The sequence below is a fragment of the Colobus angolensis genome, unplaced genomic scaffold (genome assembly GCF_000951035.1).
Source record: "Colobus angolensis palliatus isolate OR3802 unplaced genomic scaffold, Cang.pa_1.0 Scaffold70, whole genome shotgun sequence".
Classification (NCBI taxonomy): domain Eukaryota; kingdom Metazoa; phylum Chordata; class Mammalia; order Primates; family Cercopithecidae; genus Colobus; species Colobus angolensis.
In genome coordinates, this window is record NW_012120710.1 from 3,384,527 (window position 1) to 3,408,488 (window position 23,962).

The following is a 23,962-nucleotide window of genomic DNA, read 5'->3' on the forward strand; positions in this document are numbered from 1 at the left end:
CATTTCTTTCTCTGAAATACTAGCGTGGTCACCATCTTTACTCATCTTCTTCATAGTTCTATGAGACACATTTAACCAAAAAGCCACCTCTTATTTTGTTTTTGTTTTTTTAAAAAATCATTGTAATATACCATGATGTGAAAACAGGAGACAGTCACTTGAGTCTTTCAAACAACTAGAAGTAGTAAATAAATTTGATGTCATTTCACTGCATAAGAGGAAATACACATTTCCATTACCCCATGATGAATCTAATGATGAAATCTATATAGAGCCAGATCTATATTTTGTTAACATTTTTATTGCTACGTGCTCTCAATACAACAAACAGCATCAGTAGTGTACACTTTGATAAAAAGGAATTTTTAGCTTGGTAGAAAAGAAAGCCCAAAGGTCAGAATTATAATGAATATGTACATCTTTATGGAAACTGTTTGTGTGACCATCCTTATCTTCCCCCGTGGATGAGATGTATGCACACGCAAGTAAACTAGAGAGTATTTTATCCTATGGGAATTTTTAGGAAAAATAAAAAATGACTTAAGGCTCAGGGATTGTTTTACTATCTGAAATTTGCCTAATTTGACCTTCAAAATTCTTGCACAAAGTAGCAGCAATTCTTTAGAGGTATAGAGTCAATAGTTTAAGTTGTTAGTTTACAATGATTAAAATGCAAACGTTCTTGCACATTCTGTGCTTTGAGAGTTTAATTTATCTACATTTTAGTTTGCTAATATATTTTTACGCAGTTCAGGTACTGACCTCAAAATCATTATGCTGATAACACTATCTCCTCCCATTTATGTATAATTCATGATGCATTTATCTCTTTCAAAAACTTTTAAAAAAATGTTTCTAATTCACAATTTCATTGAACAGCTAGCTGAGTCCATACAATTTAATGTTTCCTTGAAGGGAAACAAGTCATCAACTTAATATCAACTACTAAAAATGCAAGATGTTTGCATAACATCAAATTAGTTCAGTTTTAGCTTTTGAGTTTGCTATAGTAGTTTGCTTAAATGTCTCCTCTATGCACAGAACAAAGCATGCATCTCTAATTATGTCTCTCTAGTTTACCAAAACATGTAATTGATATTAGTGTAAATATTTAGTACATAAAAATACTATCAAGAAAAAAAATCAACTTTTAATAAATATCTTCGGTTCTGAATTCTATGTACAAGTACTTTACATCTACTCCCTGGAGAGAGCATTTCTGGCTTTGCTATGAGCAAGGTGACCACTGACATAAATTATTAGCACATTATTGCAGTCAGATGCATTGTGGTTGTGAACATTTGAACAGGAACCATATGGAAAATAAATATCTCAACCATTGACATATGCTTTCTTGAACCTGCCTTCAAAGCCCCAAAGCTCTACTATACTCAAATGTCAATTCTAGACTGATGATACTTTTCTCAGCTACCAACATACAAATAAGTTATCCCAAAACTTTTTCCTTTGCGATTATTACAGTACCTTGAGTATAACTGTTTGTATCTGTCAACAATGTGAAAATTAAAAAAGAAACACACGCACACAAAAACAAAAGACACCTCAACGGTGCCTACTGAGGTCCCAGAAAGAGGGTTTCAGTTTTATCTTGCACGAGTTCATTTACTATTCGTTGATCCCTGTGACCGTAAGTGTATTAAGACACCAATCCTTTAAATTATAAATATAGAAGGCAATAGGTAACCTGATATGTGTATATCTATAGCTTTTGTGATTTTTTTCTTTTTCTATAATTTATGTATCACATTGTTGATTCAACAAAACCCTTTATATGTCAGTAGCTGTAATTCTAACTTTCTTTTGTAATACTCTGCTTTGAAAATTAACCTGTAGAATGTCAAACAAGGCAATATTCAATGACAGGCACCTAGAACATCCAGAAATGTAATATAGTAAACAATCATTTGAGAACACATCTCTTAAAATAATACTGATTTTTGCAATATACAGTATTTACACAACAGCTGCAAATTTGCTCATACAATATTTCTAATATAGATAAATAGGAATACAAGTCTAAGAATTCTTTGTTCCATATCCAAAATTTCTTGTTAAAGTGTAAACCATTGGTATCTCTTTTTTATTTTTACTGTAACTTTTCTAAAACAAACAAAAAGTCAGCTGATATGCACAATTGGTTCCAGTCTCTTTTCTGCTTCAGAGAGCGACCAACACAAACTTAGCAACATATTTTTTTTCTTTAATAATCTTTGGTGCTTTCTTCCAATGAATTCTGGTAAATGAGTCAATGCAGAACAAAAGAGGATGAAAGCAACTAGAAAGTGAGCCAGCACTTTCTGTTCTTCCAATTACAGATAAAATGAGCTGACGATCTATAGAGATTTCCACTTTAAACAAGCATATGCACCATGGGGAGAGAGAGGTTGTCCAGGTTTTCCTCTAGTTTCTAGCCTTTTTGGTTCACTTTCTCATCTTTCTAAGGTGGATGATCTTGTCGGACGTCTGTTGTCAATAATCTTTCCATCTTTCTGTGAGGTTCTTGCCTGAGAAGAAGCACCTATTGAATCACTGGCTGCAAAGAAGGAAGCAGCAGCCATTTGTGAAGCTGAACTGAGGTGGCCCCTCTTGGTGGGTGGGGAGGATGGTGCAGCGACCAGTCTCACAGTCTTACTTCTTGCTTGCTGAGCACTCCTCTGGGGTAAATTAGCACCATCAGGTTTACTGTTTGACCTGAAAGCAGCATATGCATTTGGACCTCCCACCGAAGAGATGCTACTCAAAGATGTCTTCTTTGCAGGGGTCTCTGAATGATAAGGAACCAAAGATGTAGGCATCACTAGAGATCTAGGGAGGTCACTAGGGTTAGAGACGACATCATCATGAGTTTCAGCAGCTTCTAGAAGGTATGGTGGTGGCAGGGTGCTACTGCGCTTGCTGCAGGACTCACAACATAACTTGTTATAACCTGGTATGGAGCAGTATCGTGCCAACACTTCCATTTGACAGAATATGGACTTGTCTCCCAGACATGGCTCATCTGCAAAAATAAAAAGAAAATAAACCAATACATGCATCTAAACATAAAATGAAAGGAGGAAAAAATGAAAATCTTTAATGAATGTAAAAAGATTTAAGTGCAATCTGACACCAATGGGAGTGATCCACACAGGCTTTTGCATTAAAAATATGAACATTAGAATGAATTCATTAAAATAAATAGTTCTTTATCTACAAAGTCCTTGTGATGATCATTATTTTAATATTTCCACCAGAAGTCTTCAGACCACAGAGGGTATTTTTTTCCTCCAAGTAGGAACATATATCTGTTTTTAGAATGGGCAAAGAGAATTTATTTAATGCTGTGGTTAAATTTTTAGGATGCAAAGGGGCATCTGTATTTTTATTTTATGGTATTTCTGACTTTCTCAGAGGGTATTCCCTACATTATGTTAAAATATGAAATCAAAATAAATACTAAACATTTATAAAAACAAAACAAATCTTACAAAGGTATTCTCCAAAGAATAATCAAAATACCATATTGATTTTTAAAAATTCTCCAGTTTGAGATCGAGACCATCCCAGCTAACATGGTGAAACCCTGTATCTACTAAAAATACAAAAAAAATTAGCCGGGTGCAGTGGTGGGCACCTGTAGTCCTAGCTACTTGGGAGGCTAAGGCAGGAGAATGGCGTGAATCCAGGAGGCGGAGTTTGCAGTGAGCTGAGATCACGCCACTGCACTCCAGCCTGGGTGGCAGAGCGAGACTCCGTCTCAAAAAAAACAAAAAAACAAAATATCCAGTTTGAATAAAATAGTTTCATGTTTATCATTGAATATTCTCAGATTATTTGTTATCTGAATGCACAAATTTGGGTAAAGTATGCCAAATTTCTTATGAATAATTCATGGTTCTCACCCTTAATTTTATTTAATTGACAGTACTTTATGTTTGAAGGATACTTAGTAACACTCATAAAATGTAATTTCATTGAATTGACAGCACTTGGTCTAAAAAATACTAAAGTAATACTCATAAAACACTTGATAACATCTAAAGTAACACTTCTAAAACGTTTCATACTGCATGTGTACACTTTTTTTATTACTTTAAAATTTTATTGATTCCAGGTTACAAGATTTGGATTTCAGATAATCCAAATATCCGATTGGATTTCAGATAATCCAAATCCAATCATAAAAATATTAACTTGTGCATAGTTTTAGTCATCCTGGGTATACGTTATGAAATAAAGACATATCCTGTGCCTCTCTGATGACAGAACCAGTGCATAGAGTAGCATCCCTGCAGATGTGCAACACAGAAACACTGATCCATGCCCAAAGAATAAATGCAAAGAACTGTCAATTGTGGCATTTATGTAATAGAATCACTTAAAATTACAGTCAGTGTATTATTGGGTAATACTATATTGCTAAGAAAGAAACCTGCTACATAACTCCCCAAAAATTGAAAAATCCTTTTTCTAAAGTTTGAAACAAAAAAAAGAGAGTCAGTTGGCAAAGCCAATAGAGGACTAAAATTACCAACAATGAGCTGTAATACTATCTCCACTTTCCAAATTGTGAAATGACTCATACATGCTTGATATGTGCAGGTCTATTATATGGTATAATGTGGCTGAATACTTCGTATAAGCTAGGTCATCATCTAATTATGTTATAAATGTCTGTGCATTATGTTAATGGGTTTCACCTTAAATATTAATTTCAGGTGTGATTTACTTTTTTTTTAAACCCATATCTCAAAATAAGAAAATGTCTTCTTTCTGTATATGTCAGGCTATAGGTCTTAAGAGGAGAGGACCTTATCTGACCTTGAACTCTCTTTTTCCCCTAACTCCTTTCCCTCATCACCCCTGTTCAGAGGCCCCTCTTGGAAGTATGATCTATTTTCTCTGAGTTAGAGAACGAGTCCAACCAAAGTTCTCCCATTTCTAAGTGTGAGCACTCTGGCATTGCAGAGTCCTGTTCGTAACCTGGGTTTCATTAGGGCCAGAATATACTTTTGTGTGGAGGAGGAAATGGGAGAGATATTCTGAGAAAAATCTGAGCAAAGGAATACATTAACCTTATGGTAATTTGCCTACTGATAAATGGGAAGAGCTTATAGGCAAAAAAAAATGGTACAATCAAAATATGGAGTCACATAAAAAAATCAATCAATTAAAAAAAAATGAAGGAAACTTTTCAGACTTCTCGTTCCACCCCCAAATCATTATAAGAAGTTCTGGAAAAGAGATTCACACATGGTCTCAAAAGGCCATTTGATCCTAATAGCAGTTTGAGATTCTGGTAGAAAGTATTACTTATTTTCCTTGAAATATGGTAGAAACATGCGACCATTTAGAACTCTTAGGATTGACCTTTGGGCCTCGATTTCAGAACAACAGAACAACTAAAAGGGATATGAAATCACTAAAATAGTTAAGCTATCTTATTAGCTCCTTGGTTTTATATTCAACACAATTTCTTCTGGCTAAAGAAGCAAAATCAAGAAAATTCTTGCTAACCATTGGGCACATCTGTAGAAATACACAGCTGTACCAGCTCCAAGATAGATAAAGCTTACTTACAAAGTGGTAGCCTCTTAACAGGAATAACTACATAAGAATAAAATATTATGGTGACAGTGTATGTTAAAACTTCTGAGTAAACTTTGTTCTTTTGGTTTTGATTTGTATTTTGAGCTTTTACATATATCAATACTTTCCAAAGTAAAATGATTAAATATATAAGTCCTATGTCTCCCCCACATGGTCAGATATGTTCTTGCTATAACATATTTCAAATGAAATTTATAATGAAATAATTTATAAGGGTTAAAGACTTAAAGCCTGAAATTTCTTCAAAAAAAAAAAAAAAAAACATTTGACAAGATAGTGCTTTGCCAATTTTCTTGACAAAAAGCACCATTCAGCAGATGTCAATATTCAATCAATGTCTTACTTATGGTGTTGGAGGCCAAGCACAAAGCAACTTCTTTAGTCCTGAGTCTTCTAGTGTGTGAAAACAATGTCCACATTTGTCACTGGCATGGATTTAGCAGAACTGCATTTAAGAGAAAGGTTGTGGTGGAGGCAGATGGGTGGGCTAGGAAAACAAGGGAGGAGAAGAAAATATGAGGGAAGAGAAAATGCAATAAACAGATGAGGGCAGTGAGAGAGAGACTTGGGGAGAGAAAATGAGACAGGAAGAGAAAAAGACAGGTCAGTGGAGGGCCTAGGAAGAGAAAGGAGGAGAAAGAGACAGACAAAAGGAGTGAAAGATGGAGGAATAGAGAAAAAGAACTGTAAGAAGGAGAGGAAAAAGGTGGGTATGGTCTGAATGTGTGCCCCCCAAATTCCTTTGTTGAAACCTAATCCTCAAGGCGATGGTACTAACAGGGTGGGGCCTTTGGGAGGTGACTAGGCTATCGGGGTGAAGTGCTTATGAATGGAATTTGTGCCCTATAAAAGAGAATCAAGGGAGCTCCTTGGCCCTTTTCACCACATGCGGACAGAACAACGAGGCACCATCTAGGAAGCCCTCACCGGACACTAAATCTGCGGATGCCTTGATCATGGGCTTCTAGACTTAGAACTCTGAGCAATAATTTTTTTTTTAATAAATTACCCAGTCTCAGGTATTTTGTTATAGCAGCTAGAACAGACTAAGGCAACGGAGGAGATAAGAGACGGGGAGAGAGAGAGAGAGAGAAAGAGAGGTGGAAGAGATGGAGAAACAGAGACAGACACACGAAGTTGGACAGGAAGGGGAGGATAAAGAAAGAAAGGGAGAGGGTGGACGGGAGGACACTGAGAAAGAGAAAATGGGAGAGAAAGAGAGACAAACACACGGAATAAGGAAAGAGGGGGAAGAGACAGGAAGAGGCAGGAGGAGAGAGATGATGAGAGGGAAAAAGAACGACAGGAGGTAGAGCCACGGAGACTAGGACAGGGAGAGGGAAGGAGAGCAAGAAAGAGTAAGGACTAGAAAAAGCATGTGTGACTGACACAGAAAGTGAGCCACATACACGCAGCAGGTGACAGCTCATCAGAAACAGAGCAAGACAGACACCCAAAATAAGAGAGAGACAGAGGAGCGCAAATGGAGACACAGATGAGCCAGTGCAGGATAGAGACAGATGTGGACAGAGAGCTATGGAAATGGAGGCAGAAGGAGACAGTGATAGAGACAGAAACGATCCAATACATTTTGCTTGTTTTATTGCTTATTTTTTGATATGGAGTCTCACTCTGTTACCCAGGCTGGAGTGCAGTGGCATGATCTCGGCTCCCTGCAACCTCTGTCTCCTGGGTTCAGGCGATTCTCCTGCCCCTGCCTCTCAAGTAGCTGAAATTACAGGCATGCTCCACTACACCCAGCTAATTTTTGTATTTTTAGTAGAGACAGTGTTTTCCCATATTGGTCAGGCTGGTCTTGAACTCCTGCCCTCAGATGATTCACCCACCTTAGCCTCCCAAAGTGCTGGGATTACAGGTGTGAGCCACCACACCTGGCCCCATTTTGCTGTTTTAAAATAGCAAATTGACTAAATAAAGACAATAAACCCTGCTTTTGCCATACAGCAAGTTGGTAGGTCAGGCAAATGCTTAATTTGATCCTGTGTGCAAGGTGTCTGTCTGAAGTTACTCTATGGATAGACAGTTACTGGAAATGGCTTTAGAGTTGAGTGACATTACCCACACATCAAAATTGAATAATTTCAGTAAAATATTTCCAAACCGTTGCAAAATTATGCTTTTTAATAAAGATGTGAAGTTATAGTTAAATATAACAAGGAAAAATTAAGTAGTTCCTATGAGCAACACAAATTGATAGATGTTACATATACATAGCACAGCCCTCACCCCAACGTCACCAGCCAGAAATGGCAGGGCTATAGTGGTCATGATAATTAAAAAGTGTAGGACATTGCCTCAAATGCTGATCTTAAAGAACTGAATTGGACTAATATTTCACAGGTGTTTTCCTTTGGTTATTTATCAGTAAACGAATGTAAATTCTATAACTTCTCTCAAAAGGAAATTCTGCTTTTTGAGGTTTAAAAACATCAGAGCCGTGAAGTCAATTGGTGTGACACCTACCATTACAAGGAGGCAGTTGACAGGCTCTGACCGACTCAGGCTTTTCACCATCACAGTGGTCCCCAGCTCTGCAGAGGACCTGCCTCACCTCTGTTCCTTCACCGCAGGTCACTGAACACTGCAGATACAAAGGCTGTGGTTACAGACATTTATTCCACCAAGACCATGCACATACACACACACACATACAGACACACAGATCTAGTGTTCGTTCTCTATTAAGTGATGCTGCACAGTGGTTTTGAAGATAGATACCACTGAGTTTATATTCTGACTCCCTTATTTACCGGCCTGGGCACATTGTTTTTTCTATATAAGATTCAACTTCCTTATCTGGTGGAAAGCTGGGATAATAATACCTGCCTTATAAGATTGTTTTAGGACTAAATGAAGGCAAAGGAAACAATGTGTATAGAGCAGTAGCAAAATGCCTGGTACCTAGTAAGCATTTCCTACGAAAGAAGCCATGATTAATAACAATGTTAACATCTGCTGTAGTTTCTAAAAACAATGTTGATGATGTCTGTTCTCAGGGACCCAATCATGGTATTGAAAGTCCCCACTTCTTCTTTCTTATAGATGGCAGAATTTACTGATAAGTTGCCTCGGATGGTTAATTCAACGTCCTTGGAACTACTATTATTCCATGTTCTTAAGTTCTTTTCTCTAATGAAAATCTTTACTGCTCCAAAACTAAGCTCAGAAACGTCCATGCAATGGCCCTAGAAAGGTGCTATGGAGGAGGGACTTCTACTGAGACTTTGATATGAGTTAGCATTACGGTCCTGTGTGGGTGACCTGTACTTGTATTATGGTTTGAATGTCCCCTCCAAAACTCAGGTTGAAATTTAACTGCCACTGTAACAATGTTGAGAGGGACCTGTAAGAGGTGGGACCTCTCAGAGGTGATTTATGGGCATAGATTTATGCTATTATCTTGAGAATGGGTTAGTTATTGCAGGAATGGGCTCCTGACAGAAGGATCTTCTGTGTTTCTCTTGCATGCTTCCTTGCCATGTGATGCCTTCAGCTACAGGAAGGCTCTCTTCAGATGCCAGTGCCATACCCTTGGACTTCGCAGCCTCCAGAACTATATGCCAAATAAACTTTTGTTCTTTATAAATTACCCAATCTGTGATATTCTGTTAAAGCAGCAAGAAATAGATAAGACAACTTGCTTGTTTCTTCCTTTCTGGGCTTACTCTCCACTTCCTCATTAGTTTCCTATCTGATTTTTGATGCCCTTTCCCCCTATAAATGATTCTCCTATGACACCAAGATTTCTTATTTTGAATCTTTAGAAATATCTAAGACAGGTGGTAATAGCTGACAGTGCAACATGGAGTCAGCCAATTAACAAACAAACATCATCTGGACAGGTATGCTAAGCACTAGCTGAGTACTGAGGAAACCAGGCACACTATTTTTGAGAAATGTGTGTACTAGTGGCAAATACAGATTCAAGAATCAGAGTTATAATACTCTGTCATGAACAGCATGATAAAGTTAAGTTGCACTGCCTTTCAGATGTAGAGGAGGAACTGCCAGGAAAGGTACCACCTGGAAGGTGGTCATTAGGACTACGGAGACGAGCTTTTGTGGAGAAGGAGAAATTATCAGGTAGGAGGAGGGGGAGTCCACGTTAGCTGAAAGGTGGGAGGCTCAAACAAGCATGGTCTGTTTGGAACAGTGGGAAGTTTACTCGAACTGGGACAAAGAGTAGGAATGAAGAAAGAATAAAAGGAGTTAGTGCGGTGCAAAATGGTGCTGGGCCCTGCATTCAGTATCAGGGGTTTGGAATTTATCCTGAAGGAACAGGGAAGTCAACAAAAATATTGGACAAAGGAACAGTCATCTATCAGACTTCTGCTCTACTCTATGTTACAAAACACATAAACATGGTTTGCCCCTACCAACTAAACGTAAGTGCAGGTACTGTTTTAAAGCATTAATTTTTCCTAATAGCTCCAGGTAATTACAAAATATGCAGTAGTTTCTCAGTTCACACAAAGCCTAACTGATGTTTAAGCCAAATTAAAATATCTACACATGCTTACACACACACTTTACATATGCATGCTCAGAATTCACACACCTACCTCACTCCAGGGTCCCGTTTTCCACTGCGCTGGGCAGGGCACTCTGTTACAGGGCCGGCGGCTCTCAGGACGGTCACCCATGCAGTACTTGCTGTGCACAGAGCGGTTGGTGCCATCATGGAGTGGCTGAAGGCAGCGTACAGTACGAAGTTGATAGCCAGAACTTCCACAGGTTTTGGTGCAGTGTTCCCATTCTTCTGCTACCCAGCTGTGGGTGCAGGGGTTTAACACTGAAATTATCACTGGTATGTATAGTGCACACATTCCCACCCGCAAAGCCTAGACTCTTCTGCTCTCTGAGTGACTTGCAACCTAGTGGGCACACTGCAGTTCAGGAAGTGGTTTCAGAAAGATGGATATAATGGATCACTTTTTAACAATAGCAGGTTGAAACTTTTAATGCCCTACTAACTTTTTTCTGCCTCTCAGTGACTCTGAAATCTTCTCTTTTCCTAAAAGGATGATCTACAGAGGGTTTCTGAAACTCATCTTAAAGTTGCCCTATTAGATTCAGGCATGAAGGCAGTTTTCAAGGATAGCACCAACTCACTCTCACTCATATTTCCTAACAGTGTTAAACATCTGACAGTGAATTTTTAAAACAGAATCCATCTAATGCTTGCTAAGACACACTTACGATTTGCTTACATAACCTTCTGTTTTCACTATGGTTTCCTTCTCTCTTGATCATGTCTATTATACACAGTTAAAAGTCTGGTTCACATTCTACAGAGGGTAAACCTCATGTCTTCTTCTGGGTTGGAAGAGGGCACATTTTTATAAAATCTAGAGTTCATTCATGCTTAAATATTTTAACTGATATGATGGTTTTATTTCTGCAGTTGTTGTTATGAAGGCTACTTGACATATCTATATCATTTGGATAATGCAGTTCTTCTTATTAACCCTTACTGGGCCTGACAAGAGGTAAGGGTGGTATGCACTGGGGCTGGGTAAAAACTGTTCACACAAATGCACCTGATAGCAGTATTTCCAGAGGCATTTTCCAAAATATTTACCAGGGGACATTCCCAGATTCTAGTGTCAGTGTCCCAAGCACTTTCCAAATCAGCTGTGGATACGACATTACACACGGTTCTCCAGTACACATGGTTACCAAGTCCCAAAGGGCTGTCACCATTGATTCCATCTGGTTATGCAATCTGTCTGTATGTAATTCAGGCTAAAATTAACTTTGCCTTTTCCAAAGTTACTTTCCCTCTGCAATTTTTTTTTTTCTCTCCGTATACAAGAGGCACCAAAATATAACCATGCTAAAACCTTGGCAATCTTTGGTATTCACAGTTTAAGACTGCTTTAGCTTGTCAAACTGGCGGTAAAATGTATCATGACAACTGGACTAAGGAATTTTGCTCAATTTTGAAGACCTCAATGATGAGTCTCTTTTGAAGACAAATATACTTCACAGATACAGGTATTTCTGATTACCTCCATTCCCTCCTAAGATCTCAGAATGAAAGTAAATGACAAAAATGTTATAAATCTAGAAAGACAAAGAAATTTGAGAGGAAGTCACAACAACACAATTTAGGAACCTAGAAAACAGATAGACATATGGAAACTAACTCAGCAGATTAGGAAGAATGAAGTCCAACTCAGCAGTATAAGGTGATGAGCAAACTGACTTGCACTGTAGAACTTTAGAAACATTTAGGGATTAGAGGCCTTAGATACAGTGTGAGCTGTGAAAACAAGGGTGAAGCCAAGACTGAAAGCAGGAGAACTAATGAAAAGTCTGTTTGGAAGCAATTAGACCCCCTGATTCTTAACCATACAGGGTGATTTGCCCTCCTCCAATGCAGAAGACATGAGGTTTATTATCCTCTGTAGAATGTGAACCAGACTTAGCTGGATACAATAGCCACAATCAAGAGAGAAAGAAACCATAGTAAAAACAGGAGATTATGTAAAAATCCATCTGTGATGTGGTGAGATCGCTTTAGACACCTATACACATACCATTTCCAGAACAGTATTTAAACTGGCTTACACTCCTTAGGAAGAGATTGATTCTGCTCTACGGAATCTATTTTATAAGAAAAGCCCTAAATATACAATTAATTGAGGGCCTTTTAATAAAATGGCTGAGTCAGATCACCCTATAGTTGAGCCCACCAGCTATGACTGTAAGGCAAACTTCTAATCAGCATTCTAAACCCTGCATTTTTATACACGTATGAACATCCCAGGGTTACCACATGGAAATCCTCTAACATAAATGATGGAGTGGGTGTGGAGAAATGGAAGAAAAGAACTCAAAATAAATTATTTAGAAACAGGGAATGAATCCTTGATACTCCAGAAGAGATGAAAGAATATATTGCATCTATGAAATAAAAATCAAATGCCTTGAAAAAGAAATACCTAGAGCTCTTGAATATTGATGATATCAGAGCAAAAATGAAAGGCTCAGCAAGTGTAACAATGAACAATAAGAGAGAAAATCCAAGCTACAAATGTCCCAGAAAGAAAGAACACTGAAGAACACAGGAGAATTAAAAAAAATACGAGAAAATCTTCCAGAGGTGAAAGACATCCATTTTATATTTTTAAAAGTTTGTGTCATTTGCCACAATATAGATGAAACTGGAGAAAGTTATGCTAAGTGAAATGAGTCGGACACAGAAAGACAAATACCATGTGACCTCCACTTATTTTCTAGATTCCATATGTGGAATTAGAAAAGTGGAACTCATAGAAGTGGAGACTAGAATGGTGGTGATTAGGGGCTTGGGTGAGGGTGAAGGAGTAATGGAGAGATGTTGGTCAAGGGGTACAAAGTTTCAGAAGAAATATGTTTTCGAGATCTACTGAACAGCATAGTGTCTATGGTTAATAATTACGAAATGGATATTTCAAAATTGCTAGGAGAGCAGATTTTAAATGTCTGCACCACGAAAAATGATAAGTATGTGATGTGATAGATTGGTTAATTAGCTGAATTTAATCATTCCACAATGTATGCATCCATCAAAACATTACACTGTACCCCATAAAAATATACATTTTTTATTTTTCAATCAAAAATATCTACAAGTACACAGCACAATGATGAGTAAAAATGAGCACCAAGTCAATTTCATCACTGGGATTTCAGGACACTAGGAATAAAATGATGGTCCTACAAACTTTGAAAGACATAGAGACCAAAAGAGGTCATAGAGAAAGAATTGAGAATCAGAATGGCAACCAACTTTTCAACAGCAACACTTGAGTGTAGATAATAATAGAACAATATTTCTGAGTCTTAGGGATGATATATAGTTTGGAATAACAGGAAAGCCCACGGAAGAGAAAGGTAGTAGGAATTCCAAGGAGGATGATGAAAGGAAACCCTAGGATGAAAGCTGGTAAAAAGTCCAAGCTGGAGCTGGAACACAGAGAACTCTGTTCTCTAAGACTCTTCTGTTTCTATGGAGATTACAGTGACAGGATACTTGGATGTTTAGTATTTTGAGGGGATTGATATTGAGAAAGAGAGTTTGGGAATGAATTACAGAAAAGTAGTAGAAGATCAAATACATAAAATCAAAATATGCACTTATTCTGGAAGAAACATTACAAGAAAGAAACCATAATAATGTGCATGCTATGTGACTCAGGTATTAAGAGAGATACATGTTAATATAAACTCTGAATATTGCGATCAGTAAAAGGTATGTTAGGTCAGCAACGGGAGTAGCAGGGAAGGAGAAAGCGTGACCTCTGGGTGTGCATTTGCAGAATGGTCATAAAATAATACAATCTTCATATTTCACAGTGAAAATTCAATGTATAATGTCTAACCTACCTCCCAAAAAAGTGAAGGAATAGAAGGAAAAACATTTGACTTAGAGAGAAGGAAACAAGTAATTACCAAATATCAAAATAAATATAGCAGTTGAAAGTGGTTGTTTTTGAGGAACAAGAATGTGGTGAAAGGCACAGAACTGCAGCTTTATATAATTCCTGTGAAGTGACTTGACTATTTAAACCATGTATATATAGAGCTTTGACTGAAAATAAAATCAAAACTAAAAAGAGCTAAAGGCAGTGAAGTCCTGATTTTGACCTACAGATACGATAGTTAAAATAAATGCTTACAGCGGATGTGTACACTCTTGAATATTGCACATTCGTCTAATAGGTTTCGGCTTTTTGTTGGCCTCACAGAAGCTGCGATGGACCATTTTATTATCACTTTTCCTACGGCATCCATATTTAGTGTACTGGAAACCTGGAAAAGGAAATAAATTTCTTTGGATTTAATCACTTATTCATGCTGTTAGTTACCTGATTATTCACTCACTCATTCATACATTTATTCATCCATTCAATAAATATGTATTGAGTGCATACAATTCGGCACTTCAATAGGTGCTGAAGGTCCCAAAGAACATTAAATAAACAAAAACTTTTACCTTTTCAAAGAATACATTTGATAAATATTGCAACTGCACGCTTGTTAAAGAACTAGACTCTAAATATACAGTCTAGTGTGAGAGATAGATATGAAAACCACTGTGACAATATCTAGTGACACAGGCTTTTAGAAAACTATGTAAATAACTTACAGTAGAGGGCACTAAAGGAATACAGAGGGAAGAGATCTGTAACTTGGAGGAGGGGAGGGGAAAGCTTGGAGGATCAGTACTTTCCTTCAGCAGAATACTGAAGTTCAAATAGTATGGGGTAATGGAAATGAAGCAGAATTATTCTCCAAGCAAAGGAAATAACATACGAAAAACTGTGGTTTCTTCAGAAGGCTGAAGTATCATGTTGAAGAGGGCAGGAGGTAGGGAAGGATCAGATACTGAAAGCCTTCAGTGTCTTACAAGGTTTTGGACATTATCGTGAAGGTTATAGGGAGTTACTGAGAGTCTTTCAAACATCAACTTTTATATTCGTAATTATGTATATATATTTGAAAAAATTCGAACCTATCCAAAAGTTGTAAGAAAAAACAACAAATATTTGTATACCTTGCATCTAGATTGATCTTTTGTGACTATGTCACATTTGTTGTATTTCTTTATAAATGTGTATGTGTGTAAATATACATAAAATTTTGCCAAACCATTTGAAAGTTGAGGATTTCCTGATCCGTCACTCCTAAATATTTAAGCACAGATTTCAGAAGTACATTCTCTTATATAACTATAATATCATTCTAAAAATGAGGACATTTAACATAGACATAATGCTGTTATCTAAAATACAGACCTATTCCAAAATGTTCAATTGTCCCTATCATGTTACTTATGGCAATCCTTTTCCAGTCAAGGATCATATGTTGCATTTAACTGTTACTCCTGTAGTCTCCATCAATTAGAAATAATTACTGAATCTCTTTTTGTCTTACGACATTTACTATTTTTGAAATTTAAAAACCATTTGTTTTATCAAATGTCCCACAATTTGGGTCTGTTTTTGTGTTCTAATGATGAGATTCAAGTGATTCACGTTTAGAAAGAATGCTGCATAAAGTGATGTGTCTTCAGGACAACATATTAGAAGACTGAAGGATTTTAATCTGAGAAATAATATAATTTTACCATTCATTCATGCATTCATTCAAGAAAAATTACCCTGTAAATTAAGGCAGAGAAGAACATCAATATTAGTTGACTAGTTAAAAGGCTCTTGCAATAATCGTCCCTCCCAAAGTGGTGATTGGAGTCTGGTGAAGAAGGAATAGATGTGGTAGATATGAAGAAGGTATATCTGACAAATATTGTGACCAAGTAAATGTTGAGAGTACAGCAGAAGGGAGGGTCCAAATTAAATGGGCATCTTGTAATGGATAAAGAGATGTTATTTAAAATAATTAACTATTGTATGCCTCCCTCAAGAAAACACTTTAGAAATACAGCCTTGAACTTAAAATTATAAAATAAATAATCTACACAAGCACTGCCTAAGACAAATTTTGTTCTCAATTATTTGCTGTCATTTTTGTAACAAGCCTCTTGCCTTCTCCTGCCCATGAGGGATAATTGGTAATGGAGCACTTGTTTAGAATGAGAGGAATGGATGATGGGAGAAATTGAGAAACATTAAGTCCAGCTTAATGGACTCTGGAAAGGGAACGGAGGTAGCACAGTGCAGTGAGTGAGAGCATGTGTTCAGAAGCCAGGTTATCTGGGTTTGAATCCTATGGGCCCTGGGAAATTATCTTGTGTGTGCTTCAGTTTTGCTACCACTTTAACAGAGATAGCAATAGTACCAACTGCATAGGGCCATTGTGAGTATTCATGTATTGATATATAAAGCATTTAGAACAGTATCTGGTTTCAAATACATAGCATAGTCAGTTACACAGTCACATAACCAATAGCCCTTATTATTAACTCTGGGTAGAAATGCAGAGAGATACAGAAAGTAAAAGTAGGAAAGAAGAAAGGTGAGGAGCAGAGTACAATGAATTTGGGAGAGTTTTGGAGTTTGGGAATAATAAAGTGATTAAGAGGACCAGTATAGTAAATGCAAGACAAAGGACCTGAGAGAAAAGGGCAAGATTTTACAGTCTGTCGCTGTTATGAAAGGAATCCTATTATTTGATGATTCTTTCAGTAAAAATGTTTTGTATTGATGTTTTGATGGTTATGTTTGGTATTTCTCAGATTGTGGCCTCGATTAGAGACAGCCATAAAGGTAGAAGCAAGACTGGGTTTTATATGCATTACATTTTGATATAATAAATGTGTTCAATTGTTACCTCCACCACAGGGTTTGGAACACTGAGACCAGCTCTTCAAAGCCCACTCAAAAGTATCGAATTCTTCCTGGATGACATTGTTGCTGTTGATCATAGGTACTGAGTCTTCATGGATGATGTACTTATATGTCAGGCTAGAGCGGGTATCGTTTTCTTGAGGTATAATCTAACATACACATGAAATCAATATGTAAATCACCTGAGGGTTTTACATTTTGAGTGTCAAATTACAAATACTTCAGAATATTGCTCTTATTAAAACTGAAAACTTTCAAATAGTTTCAAAAATTATAATGTTTTTATTTCTGTCAACCATAGTGCACATGTGCCCTGTTTAAGAAGAAGATGAAATATCTATAACACTTTTAACACGAAAGTATTAAAAAATACATACACTGAGGGGTAAGAGTTTGTATTATAAACATAATAACTTTATAAGATTCACTGTAGGTTTCCTTAAATTATACCATCTCCTTTTTAAAGGATTTTAAATTTTAAATGTAAAGAATTAAAATTAAAATTAAAGGATTAAAATTTTAAAATTTAAAATTTAAATTTAAATTTAAAATTTAAAAATTTTAATGCATTTTAAAATTGTCTTCAAAGGAAATCGTTTTGTTACGTTTTGTTCTGATGACAAAGATAGTAATGTTCCTTCCAGAAAACATCTACATTATGGAAAAATATAAAGAAAATGAAAAACCATAATTCTACCGAACTAGAGAAAACCAGTCACTTTTATTACTGTGATAGCTCCTCAAGACATTTGCATTGTGTATGTGTGTGTGTGTGTGTGTGTGTGTACAGACATATATACTTTTCTGGCCTTGTTTATTTCATGCACATTTCTCAAGATAGTAAATATTCTTTGAAAACATGCTTTTGGCGTGTGGAATGATGGTCATTGGAGACTCAGAGAGGTCAGAGGAAATGGAAGGGGGTTGAATGATGGGAACTTGCTTGGTGGGTACAATGTGCATTGCCCCAGTGATGGATGCACTGAAGGCCCTGACTTCACCACAATGCAATATATCGATGTAGCTAAATTGCACTTGTACAAAAAAAGTTAAAAAAAAAAGAAAATATACTTTTAAATGTCAGCATAGTCTGTAATCCTAAAAGTGTTATGCATTATTGTTAATAAGTGTGCGGTAACTCTTGAATATTTGTATTGATTAGAAATTTTCCCAACTTCCTGGGGATTTCTGGCTTTTCTTAGTAGACTAAAGGGAACAAACACTTTAGAGTCCTAGTTCTTCCGATAGACTGGTGAATGGTCCTCCAGAACAGTTCGAACAATTGTTATTTTAATAACAAGAGTGTATGAAAGTGGCCATTTGACACTACATGTTACATAATTTTCATCTTCATTAATTGGATGGGAAAAATATCATGATTTTAGTTGTTATTTATTTGATAACTAATAAAGTTTAATTTTCCTCAGTTTCTTACTCACTTATATTTTGAATACTGTACATTGCATGACTGTTCTGGTTTTTATTGGAACTGTACACATATTTTTTCTCTCCTAAATAATCTGTGCACTAAAGATATGAATTCCTTTTTGTAATAAGAGTTGCAAATATTTTCTCAGTTTGTCTCTTGCCTTTTAATTTTGTTCAGGGCAAATTTGTCTTTTAAAAAATTAATTGATTTTCATGTAGCTTTCATAGGATTTTACTAATTATGCAAAGGGAGAAAAGTGCAATTCATTGGTATTCCAAACTACATGTTTACAACTACCTTTTGTTTGAGAAATGAGGTGATACTAAAACCAGTGGGGGTTGAGGATCTGGTTATCTGGCTTTTATTCTCTTTTTCCTGTCTTTGTTTTTAAAGCAGCATTAAAAAATCAAGCACCATTTGAACAACCCTTACACTTTAGCCAGATATCTAATTCTCTTTGCCCCAGACAGCCTAGCCACCATGTTCCAGAACTCAGAATGGAAAAGCAATGTCATAATGACAGAACATTGCTTGTCCACACCCTCGTCTCCTAGCTACAAATCTCCCTCTTGTACCTTTAGCCCACACCACTTGCTGTGGTCAGATTATAATCAGTGGGCAGGTCTTGAAGCATCTATCATGATGGTTAAGCATCAGGTCTCTAAAGCCAGATACTCATGTTGCTAGAAAATAATACAAAGTAATTATATTAGCGCAAAATAGAGCTTCTGGCCTCCAATCATTCATATTTAAAATAATCTAAATAAAACTTTAATATATATTTTATTATGGAACAGAATGAGAGTCTAGAATAGACCCATATAAATGTGTATAATTAATTTTTGACATAATTGGAAAGGTATTTTAATAGAGAAAGAACAGTCTTTTAACAAATAGTGCTAAAATAACTAGACATTGTGGTGGTTTAAGAAATATGTCTAAGATTAGGTAAAAAAGGACTGAGAATTCCGTCTTGGTTTCACTGTCCCATGTTCTGTCTCACTTGAGTCACTTGCTGTAGTGGAAGTCAGTGTCATATTGTGAGGATGTATACGCATCCAATGGAGAGGCTTAGGTGGCAAGGAATCATGGACTGCTACCCACCACATGGAAAAGCTGGTAACAATCATCTGAGGCCTTTCGCAACCATGTGACTAAGCTTGGAAGCAGAGTAACCCCCAGTCAAGCTCTGAGATGACTCTAGCCAAGTTGACAGCAAACTCATCAGATGCTCTGTGCCAGAACTAGTCAATTAAGTGGTGTCCAGATACATGCTGCACAGAAACTATAGGTATGTTTGTGTTTAGCTATTAAGTTTGAGGGTAATTTGTTTTATAACAATAGATAACTAATATAGACATCCATATGCAAAAATAAGGACCTAATACTTCATACAAAATTAACCCAAAGTGATTCATATACCTAAATGTAAACTAAGACAGTTACCAAAAAAAGTAGGAGGAAACGTTTTGATGCTGGATTAGACACAAAAAAATTTCATGACACCAAAATCTTGATCCACAAAAGAAAACATTAATAAATTGGACTTCGGTCAAGCTAAAATTATTTTGCTCCATGAAAGAAACTACTAAAAGAATGAAAAGACAACATATGGGCTGGAAGAAAACATTTTGCAAATCATGTATTTCACAGAGGACTTGAATATACACAGAGCTCTTGAAACTCAACAAAAAGAAAATATAACAACTTTGACAATGGGCAAAAGATTCGAACAGATATTTCAAAAGGGAACTACTTTTCAGAGGAAAAAAGACTAAAAACTGAGTGGAGCAATTTGACTTTAGTATAATATTTTATAGGAAATCCAACAAATAAAATTTCTGTATAAAACAGAAACTAACAATAAATTTCAAATCAAGTAGATGTCTTCTGCTGTCATCCATGAGGGAGAAATGGAGTTGCCTTCCTGATATTAAAAGCTGTACAACTGGGCAAAATATTTGCAGAAACTTTTTCTCTTTTTGGCAATGGATAACATGACAAAGGACACCAATCCTTTGACTAAGAAGAGAAATAAGCCAGGTCTTATTCCTGAAAAGGGCCAGGTTCTGGACCCTGGCACAGGGAGGAGGAGCCCAAGCCCAGTCCAGCCGTCTGAGGAGCAGAGGAGCTAGATTAGAGTTTGGAACCTTCAGAGCAGGGCACTAAAGAAGAGGGGTCTGCTTAGAGAGATCACCTGGAAATCTCCATGGGTCCATGACTGAGGGTTGATCTGTGTATGGCCAAGACACCAGGCAGTTCACGGTGAGGGGGGTGCTAGGAGTGGGACAGAGATACCAAAAACCAGGCAGCGCTAAGCCTGGCACCAAGAAAGGCCACACCATGGGAAGAAGGACAACACTAAAATAGACTAGCTGCAAGGAAGAATAACACCAGGCCTTAAAGGATCAGGATGATCTGACAATAACTTAACTGCCTGCCAGAACAAAACCAGACATCTTACAATTTATCTTCCAAAATGTCGAGTGTACAAGAAAAAAAGAAGCAGGAAATGTGAGTCATAAAATAAAAATAGACAACGTGAAGACCCAGAACTTAAAGGGTAACTTAGATGTAATGAGTGAACATTATGAAAAATTTAGCCGAAAAATGGTTATTACAACAGAAAGAACCAAATGGAAATTCTAGAAAAGAAAAGTGCACTATCTGATATGAAAAATTTACTGGATAGGCTCAAGGACAGACTGGAGATCACATAAGAGAAACAGTGACTTAGAGCTCAAAAGGAATAATCCAATCTGAAAAATGTATTTTAAAAAAGATTATAAAAGGATGAACAGAGCCTGAGACTTGTGGAACAATTTCAACAAATTTAAATGAGTCCTAGGAGTAAAGAAGAGGAAGATGGGGTGGGGGTGATGGTTTGGGAAAAACAATGAAGGAGAAGACATCATGGGAAATTTACCCAAATGTCGTCAAAAACATCAACCTACAAAGCCAAGATTCTCACTGAACCCCAAGCATAAGACATACAAAGAACACCGTAAACTGAGTATATCACAGTCAAACTGCTAAATCAACAAGACAAAACAAAAAGATGAAGAGGAAAATCTTAAAAGGCAGCCAGAGAAAACTGACACATTACACACAGTGCAGCAATATAAATGAGGCTTCTCTTCATAAATGATGGATTCTAGAAGGCAAGTGTTGTATAAATGAGTAAAAGAGGGCTCCTGTATATTGGCCCCTAGGTTATTTCTTCACAGCAGGCTGAGGCTGAGATCTGTTAGCTCAAAAGCCCTCTGCTGCCAAACACAAACTTTCATACATCCAATTGTTTTTAATGCTGCCCAAATGAGGGAGTTTTAGCCATTTGGGGGCTGCCTGCTTTGCACAGCTATAGGAAACTGCATCCAACGTCTGCTAGATATGAGTAAGACCTTCTGGCTATAAGGACCTCACGCTGCTGCCTCCCTTGGAGCCCTCTGACTCACAGACTCTCTGCTGTGCTGCTGAATGACACCACCTAGGCACATACACCACCTCAGATTCCCCTCTTCCTCAGAAGTTCCCTTGCCCTTCTGTCCTCTGGGTGGTGGTCCCACTTGCAAACCGGCTGAGGCCGCGCTCAAATAAAGTGTGTGTGTGCTACTGCCACCTTGTGGCCATATCTTTTTCTTTGCTCAGCCCCCAAACCCTTGGAATTCGCTAGATCATAAAAACAGTGTTCAAAGAAGGGAAAAAAGGAAACAAAAAAGCAAAAAACTAGCAACCTCAGATTCTATATCTAGTAAAGATATCCTTCAAAAATGAGGGTGAAAATAAAGATATTTTCAGATCATTGAAAGCTGAGAGAATTACTTGCCGATACACCCACACCACAAGAAATGCTAAAGGAAGATCTTTATATTGAAGGTAAATGATACTAGATGGAACGTTAGATTTACAAACTAGAATGAAAGCATATGAAATGGTAAATATGTGGGTAAATACAAAAATCTACTTTTAGTGTTGTCTTTAAAAGATAACTGATTATTTAAGTCAAAAATCAGAATGCTGCATTATTCAGTTTATAATATGTATATACAATGAATTACATGAAAATATTGCACAAAGAATGGGGGAAGATAAATGGAATTATTTTAAAAGGCAACTCATTTTTCAATGTTCAAAGTACGTTTAATGTTCAAGGTAAAAGTGTTTTCAGATAGATTAATTATAAAATAAGCTGAACCAACTATACCATGAGCCCGTAATGCCACATACCAAAACAATAACAGGATCATATAAAGGTCCATCGGTGTGAAGACTTTCAATGTCATCTTCAATGTTATAATCCCACTCCACACCAAGATCTATGAAGGTCCGCGACTTGGCTTCCTCCCCTTTGCCATTTAAAATATAATGTCCTGTAGCCTGGTTCTTAATAGCTAAAGGAAGAAAAATGAGTAACCAGCATACATTTTATTTTATCATATTAAGTGCTGAAGATTCACAGCACATATATCCTTTCTACAAATCAATGACCATATTTCTTTATTAGTAGCAAGCAATCAAAATGGGTGTTAGTTCTGATATTATTCCCATTGTCTTGATTAGGCATTCAAAACTCTCACGAAGCATTCCTAACTAGTCAAAAATATGGCAAGATGGTTAAATAGGCAAAAATAATGTTTGCAAATATTCCCATTTGAAAACATCGTCAAAGAGGTTAATAGTTTCTAAATCATTTATCCTATATATTTCCTTACAAAACTGGGAATATTTTGAAAATGACAGCTACTTTTTCAATAATTAATAGAAACAATTTATGCTAGGATAGCATATAACATAATGGTTTATTTATTGCATTTTTGAAAAAGTTGGTCAAAATATTTATAGTCATCCAACATAGTTGAAGTAATTTTTAGGCCAACAATTTAGTTCTCATGATTGTAAAATTTCAGAGCCATATCACCTACTCATATAGTTAGAAAAAGCTGCTTACTGCTAATGGAATTCTTAATGTAGTATACATTTATTACATATTATAAAATGAAATAAAATGCTGGCTTAGTGAGTAAAAAATAATGACTAGGATTTTAAATTTTAGATTTGTTTATCAGAATATAATGTTATATTAGAAAGCAAAATTTGATGTTACTACCGTTATTGAAAATGTGTGGAAAACATGAGTAATTTTAATTAAATGTATCTATTCCTCTTGGGCTTTATAGTGGTCTATTTTTTCCAAGGACATTAATATGAATTCTAGGATGAGAAATAAGGAATTTTAAATACTAGAGAAAGGCCTATAGCTGACTGATAGGCTATTATTACATTTAGTAGTGAACATAATTTAAATGTGTTTAAAAATTCTATGAAACACCATAAAACAATTCATGTTTTAAAGTCACAACTGAAATAAAACGATTTGCTGTAAATTCTCATGGAGTTGATATGTGATGTCTTAGTTTCGGAAATTATCTTAGTGTTCTTATAGGCCAAGGAATAGGAAAGTTATGTTTACACTTGTCTATACAATTTAAATTTAAACCTCTTTAAAGTGACATTTCCACGTAATCTTCTCATAAAAGAAAAAAAAATCTCTTGTGGAAATTATAATCAGCTCTCTGTGGCAAATGGATCTGCATGTGCCAGTCAA

General features: G+C 36.4%; 1 protein-coding gene across 1 annotated transcript in view; it reads right to left on the reverse strand.

Moving 5' to 3' along the window:
* Window positions 1–281: 281 nt before the first annotated feature.
* Window positions 282–23,962, reverse strand: part of ADAMTS3 (ADAM metallopeptidase with thrombospondin type 1 motif, 3) — a 288,200-nt gene continuing 264,519 nt past the window's right edge. The window contains exons 17-22 of the mRNA XM_011927136.1: window positions 22,585–22,748; window positions 16,912–17,077; window positions 14,298–14,430; window positions 10,194–10,401; window positions 8,095–8,212; window positions 282–3,019 (exon numbers count right to left, since the gene is read on the reverse strand). Coding sequence (XP_011782526.1) covers window positions 2,451–3,019; window positions 8,095–8,212; window positions 10,194–10,401; window positions 14,298–14,430; window positions 16,912–17,077; window positions 22,585–22,748 — 1,358 coding nt within the window. The 3' untranslated portion in view covers window positions 282–2,450. The remainder of the gene's footprint in view (window positions 3,020–8,094; window positions 8,213–10,193; window positions 10,402–14,297; window positions 14,431–16,911; window positions 17,078–22,584; window positions 22,749–23,962) is intronic.